Source organism: Nymphaea colorata, chromosome 6 (assembly GCF_008831285.2).
Source record: "Nymphaea colorata isolate Beijing-Zhang1983 chromosome 6, ASM883128v2, whole genome shotgun sequence".
Taxonomy (NCBI): Eukaryota; Viridiplantae; Streptophyta; class Magnoliopsida; order Nymphaeales; family Nymphaeaceae; genus Nymphaea; species Nymphaea colorata.
In genome coordinates, this window is record NC_045143.1 from 532,389 (window position 1) to 551,212 (window position 18,824).

General features: G+C 37.8%; 1 protein-coding gene across 1 annotated transcript; it reads right to left on the minus strand.

Moving 5' to 3' along the window:
• Positions 1 to 1,852: 1,852 nt before the first annotated feature.
• Positions 1,853 to 17,937, minus strand: LOC116256221 (uncharacterized). The gene is made up of 8 exons (XM_031632514.2): positions 17,518 to 17,937; positions 16,083 to 16,131; positions 15,644 to 15,701; positions 14,894 to 14,988; positions 14,708 to 14,811; positions 12,636 to 12,764; positions 8,910 to 10,736; positions 1,853 to 2,076 (listed from the first exon to the last, which is right to left on the minus strand). Exons 1-7 carry the CDS (start codon positions 17,670 to 17,672, stop codon positions 8,930 to 8,932), a joined length of 2,397 nt encoding a protein of 798 aa, XP_031488374.1. The 5' UTR covers positions 17,673 to 17,937; the 3' UTR covers positions 1,853 to 2,076; positions 8,910 to 8,929.
• Positions 17,938 to 18,824: the final 887 nt, after the last annotated feature.

Below are 18,824 nucleotides of genomic sequence, written 5' to 3' on the forward strand. Positions count from 1 at the left end.
ACAAATGCACTGGCAGCTCATGTGTTCCTTCGTGTGGGCTGCTGCAAAATATCTCCTTGCCAGCAGCTTCTCAAATTTGTTCCTGTTCAACTCTTCTAAAATCTCTCTGTCTGCCCAACGGCATTTCTCTATCTCTAGTTTTAGTTTTTCAAACGCTCAAATTCTCGAGTGCTAGGCCCTGCCCTGTTGTCATGGCGTTATTTTGATCAAACGGGATGCAAGTCCTAGGTGTACTTGATTGGCGAACATTTTGTTTTCAGGCGTCTGGTGTGATTTATGGGGCTTTTGTGCAGCTGAGGGGCTAGTAGGAGGGGAAACTATAGACCTCGACCCTTCTGATAGCATTGGTGAGTTTACGCCTTTCTGGGGGTTTGACCATTGAAGGAAGCTCGGAATGACGAATTGTCTTGGGGTATAGTTTTAATTAATCTTTTCTGGTTTTTTGGGTGTTCTTTGCGAGTTCTGGTGGAGGAGTGTAGAGTTTTTTGTGTCGTGGCGTGGGGTGTGGGAGGAGGAGCTAGGGGATTAGGGAGGGATTGTGAATTGCGTGGCGAAAGCCAAACGGTGTTATTGAGGCTTGATTTTTAGTTAGTCGTGTCGCTCGTGAAATATGCTGGTGAGCTAGACTAGGGTTTCCGAGCGTTGGATTTATTAATATTGGTCTTTACGTGGATTTCTCAGGTTAAAAATTTGTGCTCGGTCCGTGAAATTAAAGGCTGCCGCAGGAAGATCGACACAGTTTTTTTTTCCTTGCACTAACACCCAACTGTAAAAGCTTGTCGATTTGGGACAGGTTAAATGTCTCTACCAGTCCTTCAAATTAAATATATTGAAGACAATGGCAGAGTTAAGAGAAGCCCGGTAGCAAAAATTTAAAGAACTAATTTTCTATCTACAATGTTGAAAATTTTTCATTTGGTCTGGTAAAACCTCTGTTGAAACTTTGAAAAATATTGTCCGACCCTTGTAAAAATTTTGAAAATGTTATTCACCCTCCCATTGAAAAGTTTTTTGGCTCCGCCCTTGTTGAAACTTAGAACATAAACAAGCCAGTTCGTTACCTGTCGCTTCTTCACCAAATGGTGAGGTAGCATCAGATTAGCCGTTGCCGCGCCCTGTTGACCAGTGTACTGAAGGCTGAGAGGAGCAAATTGGAGCCACATTATTGGGTGCGTTGAACGAAGAGTAGCTTGATTTCCGCCGCTACAAAGGATGTGTTTCGAACAGGGAATGACCTGAATTTCATAAAAGTTTTATGGGCCAAAAGTTTTATATGAAAGAAAAATGTCCCCTAACCAAATTGGCAGTTGTGGTTTCACCAATCCACTACCTTTTTTCAGAATCCCAGATCATAATAAGTAACTACATGCATATTTTAGGATGATTCAGCAATTGGATGACTTGTGGAATCAAAGACTTGCCCTCACATGGAAGCGGAAGCTGTTTGAAAGATTCCTCCAGAATTTGCCAGTTTTAGTGGTCTTTCCTGAGAGAAAGGACCTGGCTTATCTGACCCAATCATGCCATGTGCTACGTCCATTAGCCGACCTGGTTTACAAGTCAACTATTACGCTGCATTTTGACAGCGACAAATCCATCTGGTCGATAAAGCAATTAAATATTCCTTCTCCATTGAAATGCTTATCTCGACACGTACGGTAAGTCATGTTTGAGATGGGGAACAAGATTTTTCAGCTCCTTAAGCTAGCGAAAAAGCACTGCCGCTTTATATCTTTTGTTAAACAACTTGGTCATTTGGAGTATGCGCCAGTGAACAGGAAGTCCACAAATATTTAGACACTTCAATGAAGAAATCCACTAATTCACGCCTGATTCCTGAACATGGAGGACATGAAGAGAAAGCCCTCAGACCGCTTTTATTGAAACTTTGGCTATGATTTCAGTACAACATAAATGGCAATCGATTTTAGAATACAATGTCGTAAAGCAGCCAATTGCTTTCCGCATATGTCAGGAAGCACCATTATTAACTTCTCAAATCTGTACCTCCCCATCGAAGTTATCCTCAATTTACAACATCAAATATTTCTACTTACACTTGGTTTTTGTTAGTCCCTGCAGAAAGACAAGAAAGGGTCAAATTTACGATGGGGCAAAAGAAATACTCCACCATTTGTAAATTGTACATCTTTAAGTCAATAGCAAATTCTTTTACAAAGGAATATGCTATAATACAATCCAAGAGAAAAATGGGACCTTGACTAACTACACATTAAGCAACCATAAAAAACAAACTTTCAAAAGAAAAAAGAATGATCCTCAGCTATGTTACTATCGGAGGTTAGGCTACAAAAAAATATTGGTAGGAAACATCAAATGTAGAACATCAGAGAAGATGGTATACAGGTAGGCGCAAAAATAGTCTTCTATCCATGGTTACTACAGTCAATTGGCTAGAGACTTAGAGAGTCGCCAAAGATATAAACATAGTAAAAAACTAGTGGTCAACAAAGATGTATCCAATGTGTGCAGACTTTGCTCTTTTTCATTGACCACAAGCTCACTAAAACCATAAATGGATAATAAGGTTGAGTCAGGTCTGAGACATAAAATGGATAATACGGTTGATTCAGATGCAAGAGTCTATAATGCTACGACAGCCAGTACCATTGTGGCATTGGAATACTACACCAACCAAGGCTAGGCAGATTTGCCAATACTGTTTTAGTTTTCTTCATTGACAGGAACCACTTCAGCACAAAAATGAAAAAGATAGAGAAAGAAAAAGAACAGAAGAATGTGAAAAAAAAAAACAGAAAAAATTTCCTGAATCATCACCATCATAAATTAATAATGCTGATCCTATTATTCAATAAAATCCAACACGATTAATATCAACAACTGCATAACTTTTAATTTTTTGAAAAGAGAATATATGCGGCTACAATTTTCATCAAAATTAAATATGTCAACTGAGACATAAAGCTTGTAAGAAGGAACACTCAATATTAATTTCACAGAAATGCACAAGCAGGAAATAAGAGAACTATGGAAAACTAGTTTAGGCAATGCAAAACTTTAATTAGGACAATAGAGAAACAAAAAGCCGTAGCTACTCCTTGTCATCATCCTCTTTATGAATCTACACCATGGGATTTGATGGCCATGAGACCAACGAAGAATGAACCCAATATCTACAAGCACTAGAAAGCAGGTGAATGGATGCAAATTAAAGGTACTTAGAGTTTGTCAACTATATTAATTACTTCAGAAGGTGCCTCTTCAATCTTCATATGGTCCTAGATAATAATAGTCACAAATAACGCCTTGGAGTTTTAAATGGCGAAGTTTTTCCTGGGTATAATACAGCGAGCTTAAAAAAATGAGAAAAGTACAGTAAATTTTTAAAAATTTAAAAAACTAAAAATGAGGAAAAAATAAAATAAGTGAGAAACTAACAACATAAACATCAAAAGATAAGTAGATTTACAACAAATAAAAAATAGAAAATGAAAAAAAAAACTGTTTGGCATTAAAAAAACTGAAAAAATAAAAAAAAAGTGAAAAAAAAGTTAAAAAAACATGTTTTTCATTACGTTTTTTTCCAAAAAAACGTTTTTTTTAGTTTTAAATGGCCATTTAATTTATCGCATTTTTTTCGAAAAAAAAACTCACAATAATAGAGACGATTGACTTTATTCTCCCAAAAAAGTAAAATGGAAGACAAGACAAGTAACAAGAATAGGAAGGCCAATTACTTTTAGTGCCCGCAAAAGGAATTTTCGCCACTCATCCAGATCAAGAAATGTTTCTTGCTTCCGTTGATGTATTTCTCTATTTTCTGCAATGGAAAAACATCTAGAACTACAAAGAAACCTTTGGGCACCTAGAATCGACAAACCTAGACGTTTAGAACTCTATTAATGAGTCTGCTTAAATCATCAATCCACATCTTTATATCATGATGAAATTCACAAACAAATATCTTCTCAAGAAAGATCAGGTTTAGTAGCATGGCAAAAAAAAAAAAAAAAGCACCGCAATTTACAATCTAAGCACCTTAATTTTAATACTTCAATGTGTCCTACGTTGCATGGACACGAATACACTTTGTGTGTGTGTCAAAGTGTTGGCGTTGGACATGGGTACGGGTGTCTGACACGGCAAGCCCCAAAAAAATTGACACTTTGACACACACACACACACACACACACACACATATATATATATATATATATATATAACTTTATAGAAAAAAAAGTAAACTCTGCAAGCAAAATTGCTCAGAAACATCTAAAGTGCATATATTTTTAAGTGCAGAGGTGGTCCACAGACCACAGCCTTGGACTTTAATACTGTTTTTTGCTTTTAAAATTTAATATGGTGGATGGAAAAATAGAATAATCAATAATAAAAAAAATACAAGTTAAAAAAGCCCATCTGTAAAGTCAATGCCAGTTTTTAAGTTTTTAACTTTTAAGACCAAAACCATAAGGTTCTGTGAGAGATAGAGAGAGGGAAAGGGAGAGAGGGGCATTGTGTAGAGGGAAAGAAAGAGCACAAGAAAAAGACGGGATGATGGAAGACTGGAAAAAGCAGAGGTGAAGGATGTTGGGGAAGACTAGAAGAAGAAGAAAAGAGGTGCAAGCAACTCATTGATCAGATAAGTATTAATTTTTTTTTTAGTTTTACAGGATACTTGATTTTCCGACGACCGGCGGGCAGCGATGTGCTGTTGGAAACCGGCTGGTGGCTAATGCTGGAGACTTTGTATGGAGTGTCAAAGGCCAGATGTCGAATGAAGTGTCAAAAAGTTTTCAATGTTTTTTAGGGTTTTACAAAAAAAGTTGAGGTGTCATGCACGTGTATCAGTCTACAAGAAGTGTCAAGGAGTGTTGGTGTTGGACACGGTTGAACACCAAAACTTTGCATTTTTTGAAGTGTCCATGAAACATAGAATGTGTCATATCTCTTGGTTTCTATCTGTCGACAAGGAATTAAAGCCCTTTTGAGACACCCAAGACAGAAGACATTTGGTCTTTCCAGGTATCCAGGATCTACACTTATCTCAACATGTGTTGACTGTACAAAATGGTAATTACAAATGAAAATTAGTGCAAGATACTTCAGTTTTACTTGCACGTACCTACTTCATGGTCAAGAATCCCATAGATGAGGGTTACCATCTCCATAAAAGAATTAGCTACATACAGTTCAGGTTGTAGTGACATGTCTTGACTATAAATTGGCAAGGTAAAAATACTGTAGCATATGAAAATAGAAAAATTATGAAAAGAATGTCACATAAAAAGGGTGCACTTGTAAAACATAATAACAAGCATAAGTCAATCAGGAAAATAATAATGAAAAAAATAAAATAAATAAAAACCATACACATCTGCAATGTTTTACATCATACCAATGTTGTACGTATCGTACGATACATATGTATCGTTGCGTTTCAAAAATGTGATACGATACACCACCTGTATCGCATAGTTACGATACAGGCACCATATCATACGATATGTAATGATACAGGTACGATACGTAATGATACAGTTATGATACATTAATTTTTACTGATTTTTTATGATTTTTTCAAAAAAAATTCTATTTTTTCTGATTATTTTTTTTTAAAATACGATACAATTACAATACGTTACGATACAGCGTATCTTAAGACCAGACCAATACGGCTTACGATTGGTAAGGTGTTCAAATTTGTGGAGAAATAGCGCTGGTTCCGTCACCGTTAATCTGCCGTAGCCGCCACACATTCGTGTCTTTTCTTGTCGTATTCCCTTCCCTGAATTGTCGTTCTCTATTTAATTTTTCTCACTGTCTTGATCCGCCGTGAACATCTTGGTTCAGGCATTTAAGCGAACTTGGAAAATCGCTTGCTCCTTCTCCCCTGCGGTTCTTGAGGTCCCAAGAGGAGAGACGTTTGTGGTTGGCCCAATCGACTTCCCTGGAGGTTGTTCATCCAAACTTGCTCTGTTGGTATGTCAGAAACTTGTTATGCAATGATCTTCTTATTGATTTTGGCCTTCCATTCTTGAGGTTTTGGTTGGCTTGAGGTTTTGGTTGTCGGCCATTGATAAGAAATAGTTTAGCAACTCTTTGAAGAACATTAGTTTGCTTCAGAGACTATTTGCAGTGTTGGAGGCCGTTTATGTAATCTTTGATGGCCAGTAGCTGTTGTGGAGGTCGTCTTAAGTGATTTTAATGGAGGTTTACTAGTTGAATGCTGCAAACCTGCCATCTCTCATTTGTGGGAGAGATCAGCTTATTTGATTTCAGATCTGATTTGTCAGAAGTGGATTTCATCACATTTGGTGGGCAGAGTCTAACAATGTTAAACTGCTGAACTTACCCTCTCCAGCCATGAATTAAGTTGATTGTTAATCTTGGTGTGGACTTTTTGTATGTTTGTTGTTTTTTATTGCTGCTGACTACATGTCCTATCGAATGTGGGACTGATTTCTCATTGCTGTTGTGGATCTTTAGTGCACATTACACGGAGTTATCTCTGCTGCATCTGAATTAAAATCAGTCGACCTGATATTTCCGTATTCCTTAGTGCTGATATTTCTTGAGTGCTGATTTCTTGCTGACTGAGTTTTCTTTTACATGAATTATGTTTTAATTTCCCAAACTGCATCTATATATAGAGCAGATGTTCCTGTTTTCTGTCTAGTGTATTTTCTGTTTTCTGATGTCAGATATTTCATTTTTTACCTGTTAGTTCGCTGTTTTGCTGCTTTGCTGCATATGTTTTCCTGTTACTATAGATATATGATTGTATGTTGTATATATGATTACAATGAGCAGGGCAGGTTGTGGATGCAATTGTGTCCTGATAGTAGATGTAAGTCTTGGAAGCTTTGGCACACTCATGCTCCTCCATTTTTTTGTCTTGCTCATTCACTTTTATGTCCCACGTGAAATTGGATTGTTGTTTAATCAATCAAATGGTTTTACATCATCTTCCAATTTTGATTGTTGTTTAATCAATCAAATGGTTTTACATCATCTTCCAATTTCTACCCATGTGAAATTGGAGGAGAACAAAAAAAAACTTGTAACGGTCAGGAAAAAAGTCTCATATTTTTTACCATGTGCACCAAACAGTTAATTTTACCCTACAAAAAACTTCCCTGCAATCAAACAGGGCCTCAAATTGGAAGAGGGTAAAATTTCATCCCCTATTTTTTTCCAGAATTCTTTTCCATGGTAAATTTACCATGTTAAATTCTTCTCTGCAATCAAACATGGCCCTAAATACCACCATAGAAGGGCAATATATCCTTGTTTACGTTGATCAAGCACTGCTGCTCGGTCCACAATTTGTAGCCATGCTGAGTGCCTGACCACTTTATTCCATCACCCGCAATTCAAGTCAGCACCCACCACCCCCATAAGCCCGATAGAAATCAACCAAAATCTGCTTTACCATTCACTGAGTGTGAACAGTTCCAATAACGAGTGCCAAACGGCATCCCAACAAGCTAGCCTCCTTTTCAAGTGCCCCAACTTCAATGGTAATGATCAACCCGATGGTGACTATGATATGCATAGACACAAAACCAATTTGATCACAAGAACAAAACCTCAAGGACAGATAGAAGACTCACATACCACCAAAGACTATGTTGGCGGTCGATCAAGAAACTTCTCTAAAGCGGCCCTGACGCGAGCTGAGTAAGGCAGCAAATAAGATAGAAGGGACCAGGCTTCCAGTGGAGCAAAGGAGATGGTTAGAATAACACATTTGAAACAGGGAGATCAAGTGGGTAGTGAGCTAATGGTTAGTGGTCAATAGCACCCTAGTTGATGGCATGCCACCCTGAACCATGATGCAATCAATTGAGAGCAAGCAAGTTCTCACTCCAACTGTTCACAATGTCCTTTTTCATTGTAAATTGATCATTGGCTCTAGACTAGAAGAACTGGTCCCATTCAGTCAAGTGCTTGTGCTTGCTGCTACCTACCATAAGACCTCCATCCCTAAAAGATAGAAAGAGGGGCAGCAACAAGAGGTTGTCCTCTCCTAGACCCACTCACTGTCGTTTTCTGTCTTATGTGATACAAATCACTCGCACAGCTTTGTGTTAGGTCCTTGCTCATTGTTCACAAACTTTGTAACAACCCGATCGACTTTTAGGCTCAGGCCCTGGTTCGGCAGATCCCAACCTGCCCCCTAGCAGTTTTTGCTCCAACCCTAAAAAAGCTAGGAACCAGGACAACCATCTATTTAATAACTCCTTTTATAAGCCCTTGAAGATCCCTCACAATCTTCGGACTAAATTTTTTTGGTGTTACAACCCACCGCCCTTAAGGCACAAGTGTCAGCGCGTGTGGGACCCTAGGTCCTAGTGTTGAACCGACTCTGTAACAACTCAACCCACTTCTAGGCTCGAGCTCCTAGTTCGGTGGATCCCAACCCACCCCCTAGCAGTTTCATCTCCAACTCCAAAAAGGCTAGGAAGCAGGACAACTATCTATTTAATAACCTCATTTATAAACCCTTGAAGATCCTTTACAATCTTCAATATGAGACTAAATTTTGAGGTGTTACAAACTTGCTAGAAACTAATGGGGCTCTTGTGATTTTTACTCACGTGATTACTTATTAGATAGTTGGCTCAAGCAGTCAAGTGCAAGGATTTTAAACCTTTTCTCCCTCACAGGAGAGCAGGCAAGAGACTAGACCTGGAGTTAAGAATGCAGTTCAGACAGCACAGTTACAATTCTGCAAATTCAGAACAAAGTGATTATTTGAGATTCTCTAAACAAAGCATGCCTGCCATTGAGTGGGATAGTAAAAGAAAGCACATGAACTAATAAAAACAATATGTACACATAAAATTCAGTGGGTAAAAGAATATTTCCTAACAAAAGAAGCTTTTTCAAAATTATGTAGAAACATAGTGAATGATATGTACCTTAAGAAAGTGACAGAAGGTCATTTGATCTCTTTACGTACATCTTCTAGGTTCGCACTCCAGCTAGTCCCGCATGTGCTTGCATTGCTCATAAGGTTAATAAATCTGGCATTCCTATCAAAAGTTCCTTCACCTGAAATCAACCTTTCCTCTACCGACTTGGCAATCGCTCTCCGCTTTCTTTGTGATAAATATGGTGGAGAAACAACAAAAGCACCTCTACTACAAAAGTCGTCTTTATCATCCACATTTCTTCTCTTTGTAGGGTTCTTAGTTTCATTTATTGGTGTTGCTACACTAGCAACATCTCTGTTTTGTTTCCTTTGATTAGCAGTCAAAAGTATCTCCTGAGGGCTTTTGCTGCCCGATGCAATGTTATCCCATTTTAATTCCACAGAGAAATTTGGTTCCCTTTGTCTTTTTCTTAAAATAGAAGGGGTTTTTGTGAAGGTTTTAGCTGCCTCTTTCAGTATAAATTCTGGGCTTCGTTGTACAAGACCAACATCTTTACAAACGGAAGCAGAAAACCCATGCATGTGTGGGGCAACCACAGGGTGGCTATAAACCTGGTCATCATGAGAAGTGAAGGGACTGTAATTTGTAGGCTGTCCATAACAAGCTGGCTGCAGCATCTTGAAGCAAGAAGAGGTACATGATTCAGCATCGTGTCCAGGCTTGAGAGGATTGTTGGTTTGCCTGATGTCACCACTTTTTCTACATGACAAATTAAAGGATGGAATCTCAACAATAGATGATGATTCAGGAATTCTGCAGGCTGTATATGCTTCCTCATTTCGTAAATCTGATGGATCACGCATTGGAGTCTCAGCTGATTTTGAAATTCTACCGACTCTATTTGTCACACTATTTTCTGCTGGCCTGATTTCTCCATTTCCTAGGCATTCCTGAGTAGAGGATGGAAGCACAACATGCTTGCTTGATCTAGTTACTATGTTGGACTGATGGATCTTTTCTGCACATGGAAACCTAGAGGACCAAATGCTGCCATGATTTGCTAATTCAGAGTCTCGTTTAGCTTGAATAATCTCACCACTCTTGAGAAGCTTCCCTGACTTATTTCTTGAACTTGATTTCCTATAACAGAGACCAAATTTAGATTTCTGAAGCCCTGACTCAGGAAAGCCAGAAAATTGTCTTTGACCTATAGCGTCTGGAAAGGTTTCCCTGCCAAGAAGTTGCACTGCAGATTGTTCTAACTTCTCAATAGAAACTGTAGAAGTAGAATCCCCCAACTTGTACTCATGTTCATCCCCTGGTCCAATTATGTTTGCAGGCTGATCCATGGCTTCGACACTGGTAGCTACTGCCTGATCCACACAAGAAGCCCTATTTGAAATTGCCTGTAAATTCTCATCAGCTAATGTAGGTGTACCATTGGAAAAGTTGTTCATGGTTAAACAAGGAGATGATGCATGTTCTCCATGTAATTCTTCCAAAGCCAGCAATGCTATGGTTCGCAAGCCATCATCTACCATGACAGACGATATTGGCTTTATGTCAAAAAATTCACCAGCTGCCCTTGCAACATTTTCCAATTCATTATTGGTACTTGATGTGAGACCTGATGATTGTCTTGTGCTTGACACTTCACTGACTAGTCGTTCAGCATCATTTGGTCCATTTTTAATTGCACCAAAAACAGCATCTGGGAGTGTCAAGTTCAATTCCTCTCCAGCCAGTTCTGCAACTTCTATGGATTCAGCATGTACTCCTAAAGTCGATGGTGACAAAGATAACCCAGCTAGGTAAGCATCAACCTTTTTCTTCAAGGAACTGTTCCAGTGATTCTTGATTGAGTTATCGGTCCTGGATAAGCAAGTAAACAGAATAGGTCACGACCAGAATAACTAACACACATAAAATCGAAGAAATATGCTTCTTTAAACCTTCTTGTACAACACACACTCACACAAGGATACACACACACATATGGCTTTGATTGTGCTGTCCATTTTATTTGCTGTCTGCCCTTCAAGCCAGACAGCACTCAACATGTTGCTCTTTACAAATTCAGATGCATAAATAGGTTCAACATTTCCAAACAGGCAACTTCAGAAAAATAAGTCAAAGTTGTGGATTGGATCTTGTAAATGTCCAAAAATCAGCATGAGCTTTATCAAGTCATAAAATTTGATAAAAGAATGTCGAAAAATGATAATTTTTTGCTCCTATATATTTGAGTCCATCTATGCAACCAGAATTGCCAAAAGAACCTAAAAATTGCTAGACAGCTCCTTAGGTGGCACAACAATGAATACTTATGTAATCTCTCTCTCTCTCTCTCTCTCTCTCTCTCTCTCTCTCTATATATATATATATATATATATATATACACATGGTGTCATCTACATTATCTGCCATCCAAGGGCTACCCAGCTTTTTCGTTCTATTTTAGGTTGCTTTCACAAATTTAACCATACGAACAAATGCAGAATGTTTAAAACTATAAGATTCAAAAAGCTGAATCATGAAACTCTGAGGTGTAGAACAGAATTTCTAAGGGTTATAAAATGAAGAGTCTTGGCCTTCTTGGTCAATTTTATGATTTTTTGTATCCCCGCATTTTCAACTTTATGCATCCACCTGCGTCATTAGGTTTCTGGAAAAAAACTTAGAAGATCAGAAAACAAAATTAAGCAGTGCAGGCAAAGCTCCATGCACAGAAACACTGGTTGTTTATGTACATCCATGTGTTTGTGTGTGTGAATGTGTAAATTTCCCTTTCTGAAAACGAGGAAGAGGTAGTGCATTTACGGATAATGTTGTGTACCTACAGAAAGGTTAATTTTCTATACACACTTTATTCTTAATATTAGTAATGTTAAATTGATGCGGAATGAAAAAATCCTAGAAGAAAGGACAGTACTGAAAACACATATTTGAAAGATAAACAGAGGAACTAATTGCTCTTTGAAAAGTGAAATTTACATTTATGACCATAATGAGTAATGCCTGCATGCATAGAACAAAAGCTGGAAAGAGATGTAGCCCATCTACAAGGGGGTCCTAAAAGGCCTCTTTGTCATTATTAAAGTTGATAGTCTGTAACAGCATGCAAGTGCTAGTAAAGTGCAAACATGATTTCGACCATGATAACTGTGAATCCATATTCTTTTCTTTCTCCCTTCTTGACTGGTTCTTCTTCCATATCCTTACATTATTACACTTATCATCCAGCAAAAAGTAGCATTCGAAGGATCTTAGTAAGCCAAAGAAAGGTCCTAGGATTAACTTGGATCTAAAACAGGGTGAACAGCAAAGAAGGGTACTAGGATTAACTTGGTTCTAGAACAGGGTGAACAGTTTAAGGCTTTAAGCACAACAACAAATAATAATAAGCTTCAAAATCAATTGCTTTGGTTAGACATCTTAAAGGAACACTTGAAGACAAAGAAAATAACAATTTTATATCCAGAGATGACCATTGCTTTCTATCTGAGTGATGCACCATGAATGTGGCCACTTTCATGGTGATTTGAACATCATCATGTTAAGGGAAAAAAAATTATGATACTGGAAATTCTAAACCCAAGTGAACTCCAAGATTTCCAAAGTTAGACAATTATGACAACGATTAGTTCAACCTAGATAATTTCCTGCTGTAACCAACAAACAAATTGCTTAACTATGAAGCATAAGTGGCAGTGCACCATAACTAATTATGCACTTCATTTCCATAACTTAATGACACAAGCCTTAGGGTACCTTCCAGGAAGAACCTTTGCTATTTCAGCCCACTTATTTCCATGTATTTTGTGGGCACGAATAAGTGCTAGCTCCTCTTCTTTCGTCCATGCATCCTTCTTTATTAGGGGGTTCAAATGGTTATGCCACCTAAAATAAATGGGGCACTGGGTCAACATACAAATCATGATGACTAAATATATAATACAAAAAAAGATTAAGTACAAAATACATGAAGATTGCACGAGACAGAAAGATTGCACAAAGAGAAGCATAATAATCAACTCACAAGCATAACATGCATAAACTTGCTAAACTGTATATATAAATAAATACACACACACACTCATGAAACACCAAGGCAAGATGATAAACTTCCTATTTGTTTTGAACACTGGCAACAATTAGCCTCAATTCAGAAGGCCAGGCTTAGCCTTGGCTAACTGAAAGGATAAATGGTGTAAATCAGTGTTGTATGTATCGTATGATACGGCCCCGTATTGTATGATACGTATCATCGCGTTTCAAAAATGCGATACGCTACACCACCTGTATCGTACAATTACAATACAAGCACCATATCGTACGATATAATTACGATACGTTACGATACATTAACTTTAACTGGTTTTTTATTATTTTTTTCAGAATTTTCTCTATTTTTTCTGATTAATTTTTTTTTTAAAATACGAAATAGTTACGATACGTTATGATATTTTACGATACAACGTATCTTAAAGCCAGACCAATACGGCTCATGATATGCTTTTTACAACATTGGCCTAAATCAGCCTGTGATCAAGAGGCAACTGGACATACTAGGATAGAATGGCCCTTATAGCATTCTCACACTTAGTGGATAGCCTAGTTGAGTAACTTGAATTTGACAGTAGTGAGGCCAGCTAATAGACTAGTTGGAACCCTCATCCACATGTGGATCAGGTAGGCTACTTTAATCTTGCATTCATATGTCCTACTAAATCGGCAGGGGCAGGATCATAATAACTGAGTTTAGACTTTTAGTTAAAAGAAAAAATACATGCATAAAATGTAAGTTTTTTGAATCCCAGCCAAATTGGAACTGGGTAAGAAAGCTATAGGCTATAGCAAGCCATTCGGTTAGGTACCCGATCCAAAGAAGAAAATGTCATATCTGGCATACAGCCTGAATACAATGGGATTCTGCATGCAGAATGAAAATGTCTCTGAGAAGGTTGGAACGTAAGATCATCTATCTTGTGCCAAAAGACATTAGGCACAGTTGTTGCACAAAGCAACATGCCAACAATAGCAATTTGATAATATTGTTATGTCAAACATTTGGGTGTCAATGATATACAACCCAACTCTTGCCCCATTGTTAGGTTAAAATTCAGATAAATGTTGGATATTTTGGAAAACTTTTTCGTGAGTCCTCATTTCCTCAAACTTGATGCAATAATTACCCAATTAACACGACATATTATGTTAGCACAAGATACTACAGGTTATTTCCCTATATTTTTGCCTAAAAAGGGTATCTCGATTTCAAATGAGTACATAAATACCATGAAACTTCTTAAATAGAAAATGACAAAAAGGTTTAAAGATTGACTTGATTAGGATGAAAAGACGTTTATATTATCAATTTCCATGTCTTTCAATTAGCAACCATTTAACAAACTTTTTATGTTTTCCTTTTCTTTTTCCAAAATTTCCAATTTTTTCCTCAGATTTTTCCAAGAAAAATGAATTCCTATGAAGAAAAAGATCTCCTAGATATTTTCTTGAGAACAATATCGCTGCTCATCTTTGTCAAACTAAAGTCACTAGCTTCCCCATAAAACTAATGTGGAAAGGCCTTCTTGTTGTCAAGTTGAATATTTCATGTTCCCATTACGTTCACTAATTTTAATTCTATCTGCTCGAGACTCATTGAAGCATCAAAACTATAGTAGCTTAATTTGTACTCAAATTGCCCATTCATGTCATCCATGAGTTGGAAAGAGAAAAGGAAAGCCTAAATAGTTAAGCAAAAATCACAATTCAAACTTCCAAATGGAAAAAGAAAGATCTACCATGATAACTAAACATGATTGCATAACTATTTATACCTCTCCCGACATTGCTTTCCTATGCGACCTGGCAACGATTTGGCTATGACGGACCACTTTGCTGGCCCAAATTTTGCCACCAGTTTGACTATTATATCATCCTCCTGTGCAGTAAAAAACCCCAGGTTACATACTTGTTATATTCAAATTTCAGATGTGTCTGAACACAGAAAGACAGAGAACAACCTCCTTAGTCCATGGCCCCTTCACTAACTCAGGGTTAAGAACCTTCTGCCATCGATGAAGACATTGCACCTCCGTCCTATCTGTGAAAAACTCAGCTGCATTTAAGAAAAAAAAAATAATGCCAAGGTTAACCTGTCACAGATCACGATAAACTATAGAGACAGGAACTTAGTTTCTTATGCCATAAGAACACTCTTCATACTTCGTCTTGTGTTCACAGACTTGCTTTACTCCTAAACAAAACTCCAGCTCAAGTCATATGCAAATGTCCTACATAAGTTGAAAATCCCTCATGTTCAAGGTAGGACAAAGCTTAAGGTTGAAGAACAAATCGCTATGAAGGTTGTTGAGGTCTTGACCCTATGTCTTAAGGATGATACGGAATTTTAGGAAGGGGAAAAGGCAAAAAATTGAGCATCGAATTCACTAAACCTACAAATGAGGAGACTTTTGAGATGCAGATAGGAAGATTGAAACATGTACAGACTACAGAAGCATTTGCATATTTCTGAAATATGTGCTCATAAGGACCCAGAAACACGCATGAAAGGGGAAAAAGAAGGCAAATTTTAATTAAATAAAGTGCACATAACAAAAACTAGAAAATAATCATATTAAAAAGGATATTGGTTACATTTGACATATGAGGTAATGATCGCAATGTATAAAGCGAGGAACATCAGCAACAACATTGACAAGTAAGAAGTAAAAATTTAAGGCATAACTGTGATCAAGGAAGAGATAAGAAACCTATTTTTTTCCAATTTTTCCCTTTGAAAGCTCTTACGGCATGGCGTAGTGTCTCGTCCTGTCGAATTCCACAAAAGGTAAGTAAATAGACACCATATGAATGATAACATTCATAATCCTGCTTGAAACCAAAGAAGGGCCAAGAATGCAATAAATGGAACATCTGCATACCACATTAAAAGAGGTAAAACACAATTATTCTTATTCAAGCAGACCTTCTGCTTGAGCCTTAAGCCAGTGACATTTTTTTTCTAGTTGACAGTTTAGCAACTTTACAGGACAAGAGTTAGATGAAAGATGGAGAAAAAATTACAAAAATTTAAGCCATGGATTTTTATGGTGGGAAGACACTATAACTTACACAAAAATGCAACACTATTGCCTAAGATTTTTGACCTTTTATAGGAATAATTAACAAGCAACAGTAATATTTTCCTACCTCTTGTGGTGTCCAACCACCCTTTGCCCTCCGTATTGGTCCACTCCTCCTAAATGAAAATTTAATGATCATCAATTGAACAATAGAACTACATAAAATAGCTAATATATTGCAACCACAAGTAAAAGGAAGAAAAACAATTGAAAAGATAATGGTTCACCATGAAATGAGGCATTACAAAGAAGCTAGAAGAAAAAATAAGGAAATCAGATACGAAGCAGTGAAGATACCGAACTACAAGAAACAGAATTTGACACCTAAACAAATGTGAGGTCAATAAATGCTTATAGCTTTAACACAAAAGGGTTTTAATCCAAAATTAAATGACATCATGTGTAATTTTTCAAAAAGCATTGAACATCAGACGTTTAGAAATCATATAGAGAAACCAAGCTCGTTAAACTTTTTAAGGGTTCATGAAATTTTCTTCTCCCATCCAGAAATTTTCAGCTGCTCATTGAAGACAAGAAAGTTGAAGTCTTCCCAGAATTTAAAAAGACCGGACTTCTTTGTCACATTGGATAAGGGGAAATGATCACACTAGAAAAATTTGAAACCTATTCGCCTTATCAACTATCTAACAGTCACTGGGGTGAATTATATGATGACTATGACCATCCCAACAACAATAAAACAGAAACGGTAACATACAACAACTTCATTTTAGACATCTGATAAAATTCCTAAACCATTACAATAAGAAGAAATATTGGTTAAACTACCAGACCACAAGAAGCAACACGACGCTCATATTTTGCAAAACCCAGGTTCCTTCCAAAATGCAAAAAAAAAAAAAAAACCCGTAAACAGAAACGGAAATACAAGATGGGTCGGAGGGGGGAATAATCAATTAACCAACAAGAAACTCAGAATAGCAGAGAAAACTAAAACGAGAATAAATTACGCGCTAATTCATATATCATACCCTATTGATAACCTACAGATGCCGAGTGGACATATTCATTGCCTCCTAAAATCGGAGTGTCATCATGCTGTCAGAAAATGAAAATAAATTTGCCAGAACGTTTCAATACTTACCAAAAGTCTTACGAACATTCGTAATATTTAGATAATCATTCACGCATTAATCACGATTATCTAACAGCAAGCAAACAGGGTATCTGGCCGCGTACCAGGAATATTTAAATACCACATAAACCCAAACCAGCTACAACAAGAAGCAATATCATCTAGCAAGCTCCCACCTAAGAACACTCGTACGACAACAATCAAGGTCGGGAACATAATTTTCAGGCCAAAATATGATCATAAACCCTCACGCAGATAGCAACTAGCTTACATCAAAAACCTCTTGCCATTATGCGTCCACCAAGCCATAAAATTAAACAGAAAAATGTAAATGATCACCATCATATTCAGCAAAAACGCCACCCCGCAAATGCCCAAACCAAAGCAATGAAGCGAAATTCAATACCGATGAGACGGAGATGCTGTCACGGGGCTCGGACAAAGTTCAGAATCAGAAGACGCTGAGAGCGCCACAGGCTGTTTGTTCTCCACGCACTCGAGTTCCTTCTCCAGCGCCGGGATCGCCCCTCCAGGGGCATCCACCATCACTCCAGACGCCATAGAAACGGTCGGCTTGCGAAGCAACAGAAGACCGTCAAGCTGCTTGCCGGAGAACCGATCTCGAACGCCAAAAGGGACAGTCGATTCAGATCTCTCCCATCCCAAAACCCAGAATCCCACCCCCACAAGAACAAGCAAAAAGCCACAGACCCTCACATAAAACCTCAACCGTAGAAACAGAAAGAGAACTGCCGGAGTTGGGATCTTGTGCGGGAAGGAAAATTGGCGGGAGAGATGGGAAACCCTAAGAGAGAGGGAAAGAGAGAGAGGGAAAGAGAAAGAGAGGGCCGTTGCGGGTTTTATGAACGAGAGAGAAAAACGTCTATCGCTTAACGGCACCGTTAGGAGCCGTTTGGCTCGAGGCCTCGGCATCGAAGGAGAATATTAACGGCTAGTGACGGTCGCCGTCAGTGGGAAGTTTGAACCTCAAACGGCACTCTGTCGTGGCAACGCAAGGCAAAAGGCTGGAAGAAGCTCCAAGACTCGCAGGTCGTGCGTCCTAGCAGACTTCCCAGCCGATCCTGGCCGTCCATCCAGCTCATTTTCCCCCCAACACTGACGGTAGAGATCGATCTTCATCTGCTGCACTTCCCCACTGCTCAAGGCGAATGAGGCTCGTTGACTCTCTCTCTCTCTCTCTCTATATATATATATATATATATATATATATATATATAATATCCACTTTCACGTTAAAAAATAAGTTATTTGTTTATTTTATATTTCATTTGTATTATTTGAGGAAAAGGAATTCTAGAAACCAAATTTTTCTCTTTTTTTTTTATTTTGAGTACTTCAAGGCCCTAACTGATTGCCTGCTTGAGCTTTTCGTATGGTTTGCCCCCAAACGCTTTTAACTACATAGATAACTTGTAAATGTTACATGGAGTCTAGCTTTTATTTAGAACAAAATTCAATTATAAACTTTACAAAACCACATTGAAAATTCTGACACTTAATTTGGATTCAGATGTATTTGAAAGCAGAGGCCAAATAAATTTGAAGAAACGAACCCTACACTATGCACACACACATATATATGTATATCTTCATTTGATTGCTAAATGTAAATTTTCTTGTTGAACCGGTGGGGCTAGTAACCTTGGTCTTGTTCATTATGTTATTGCCTCTCAAACTGCAGGTTTCAAGGTG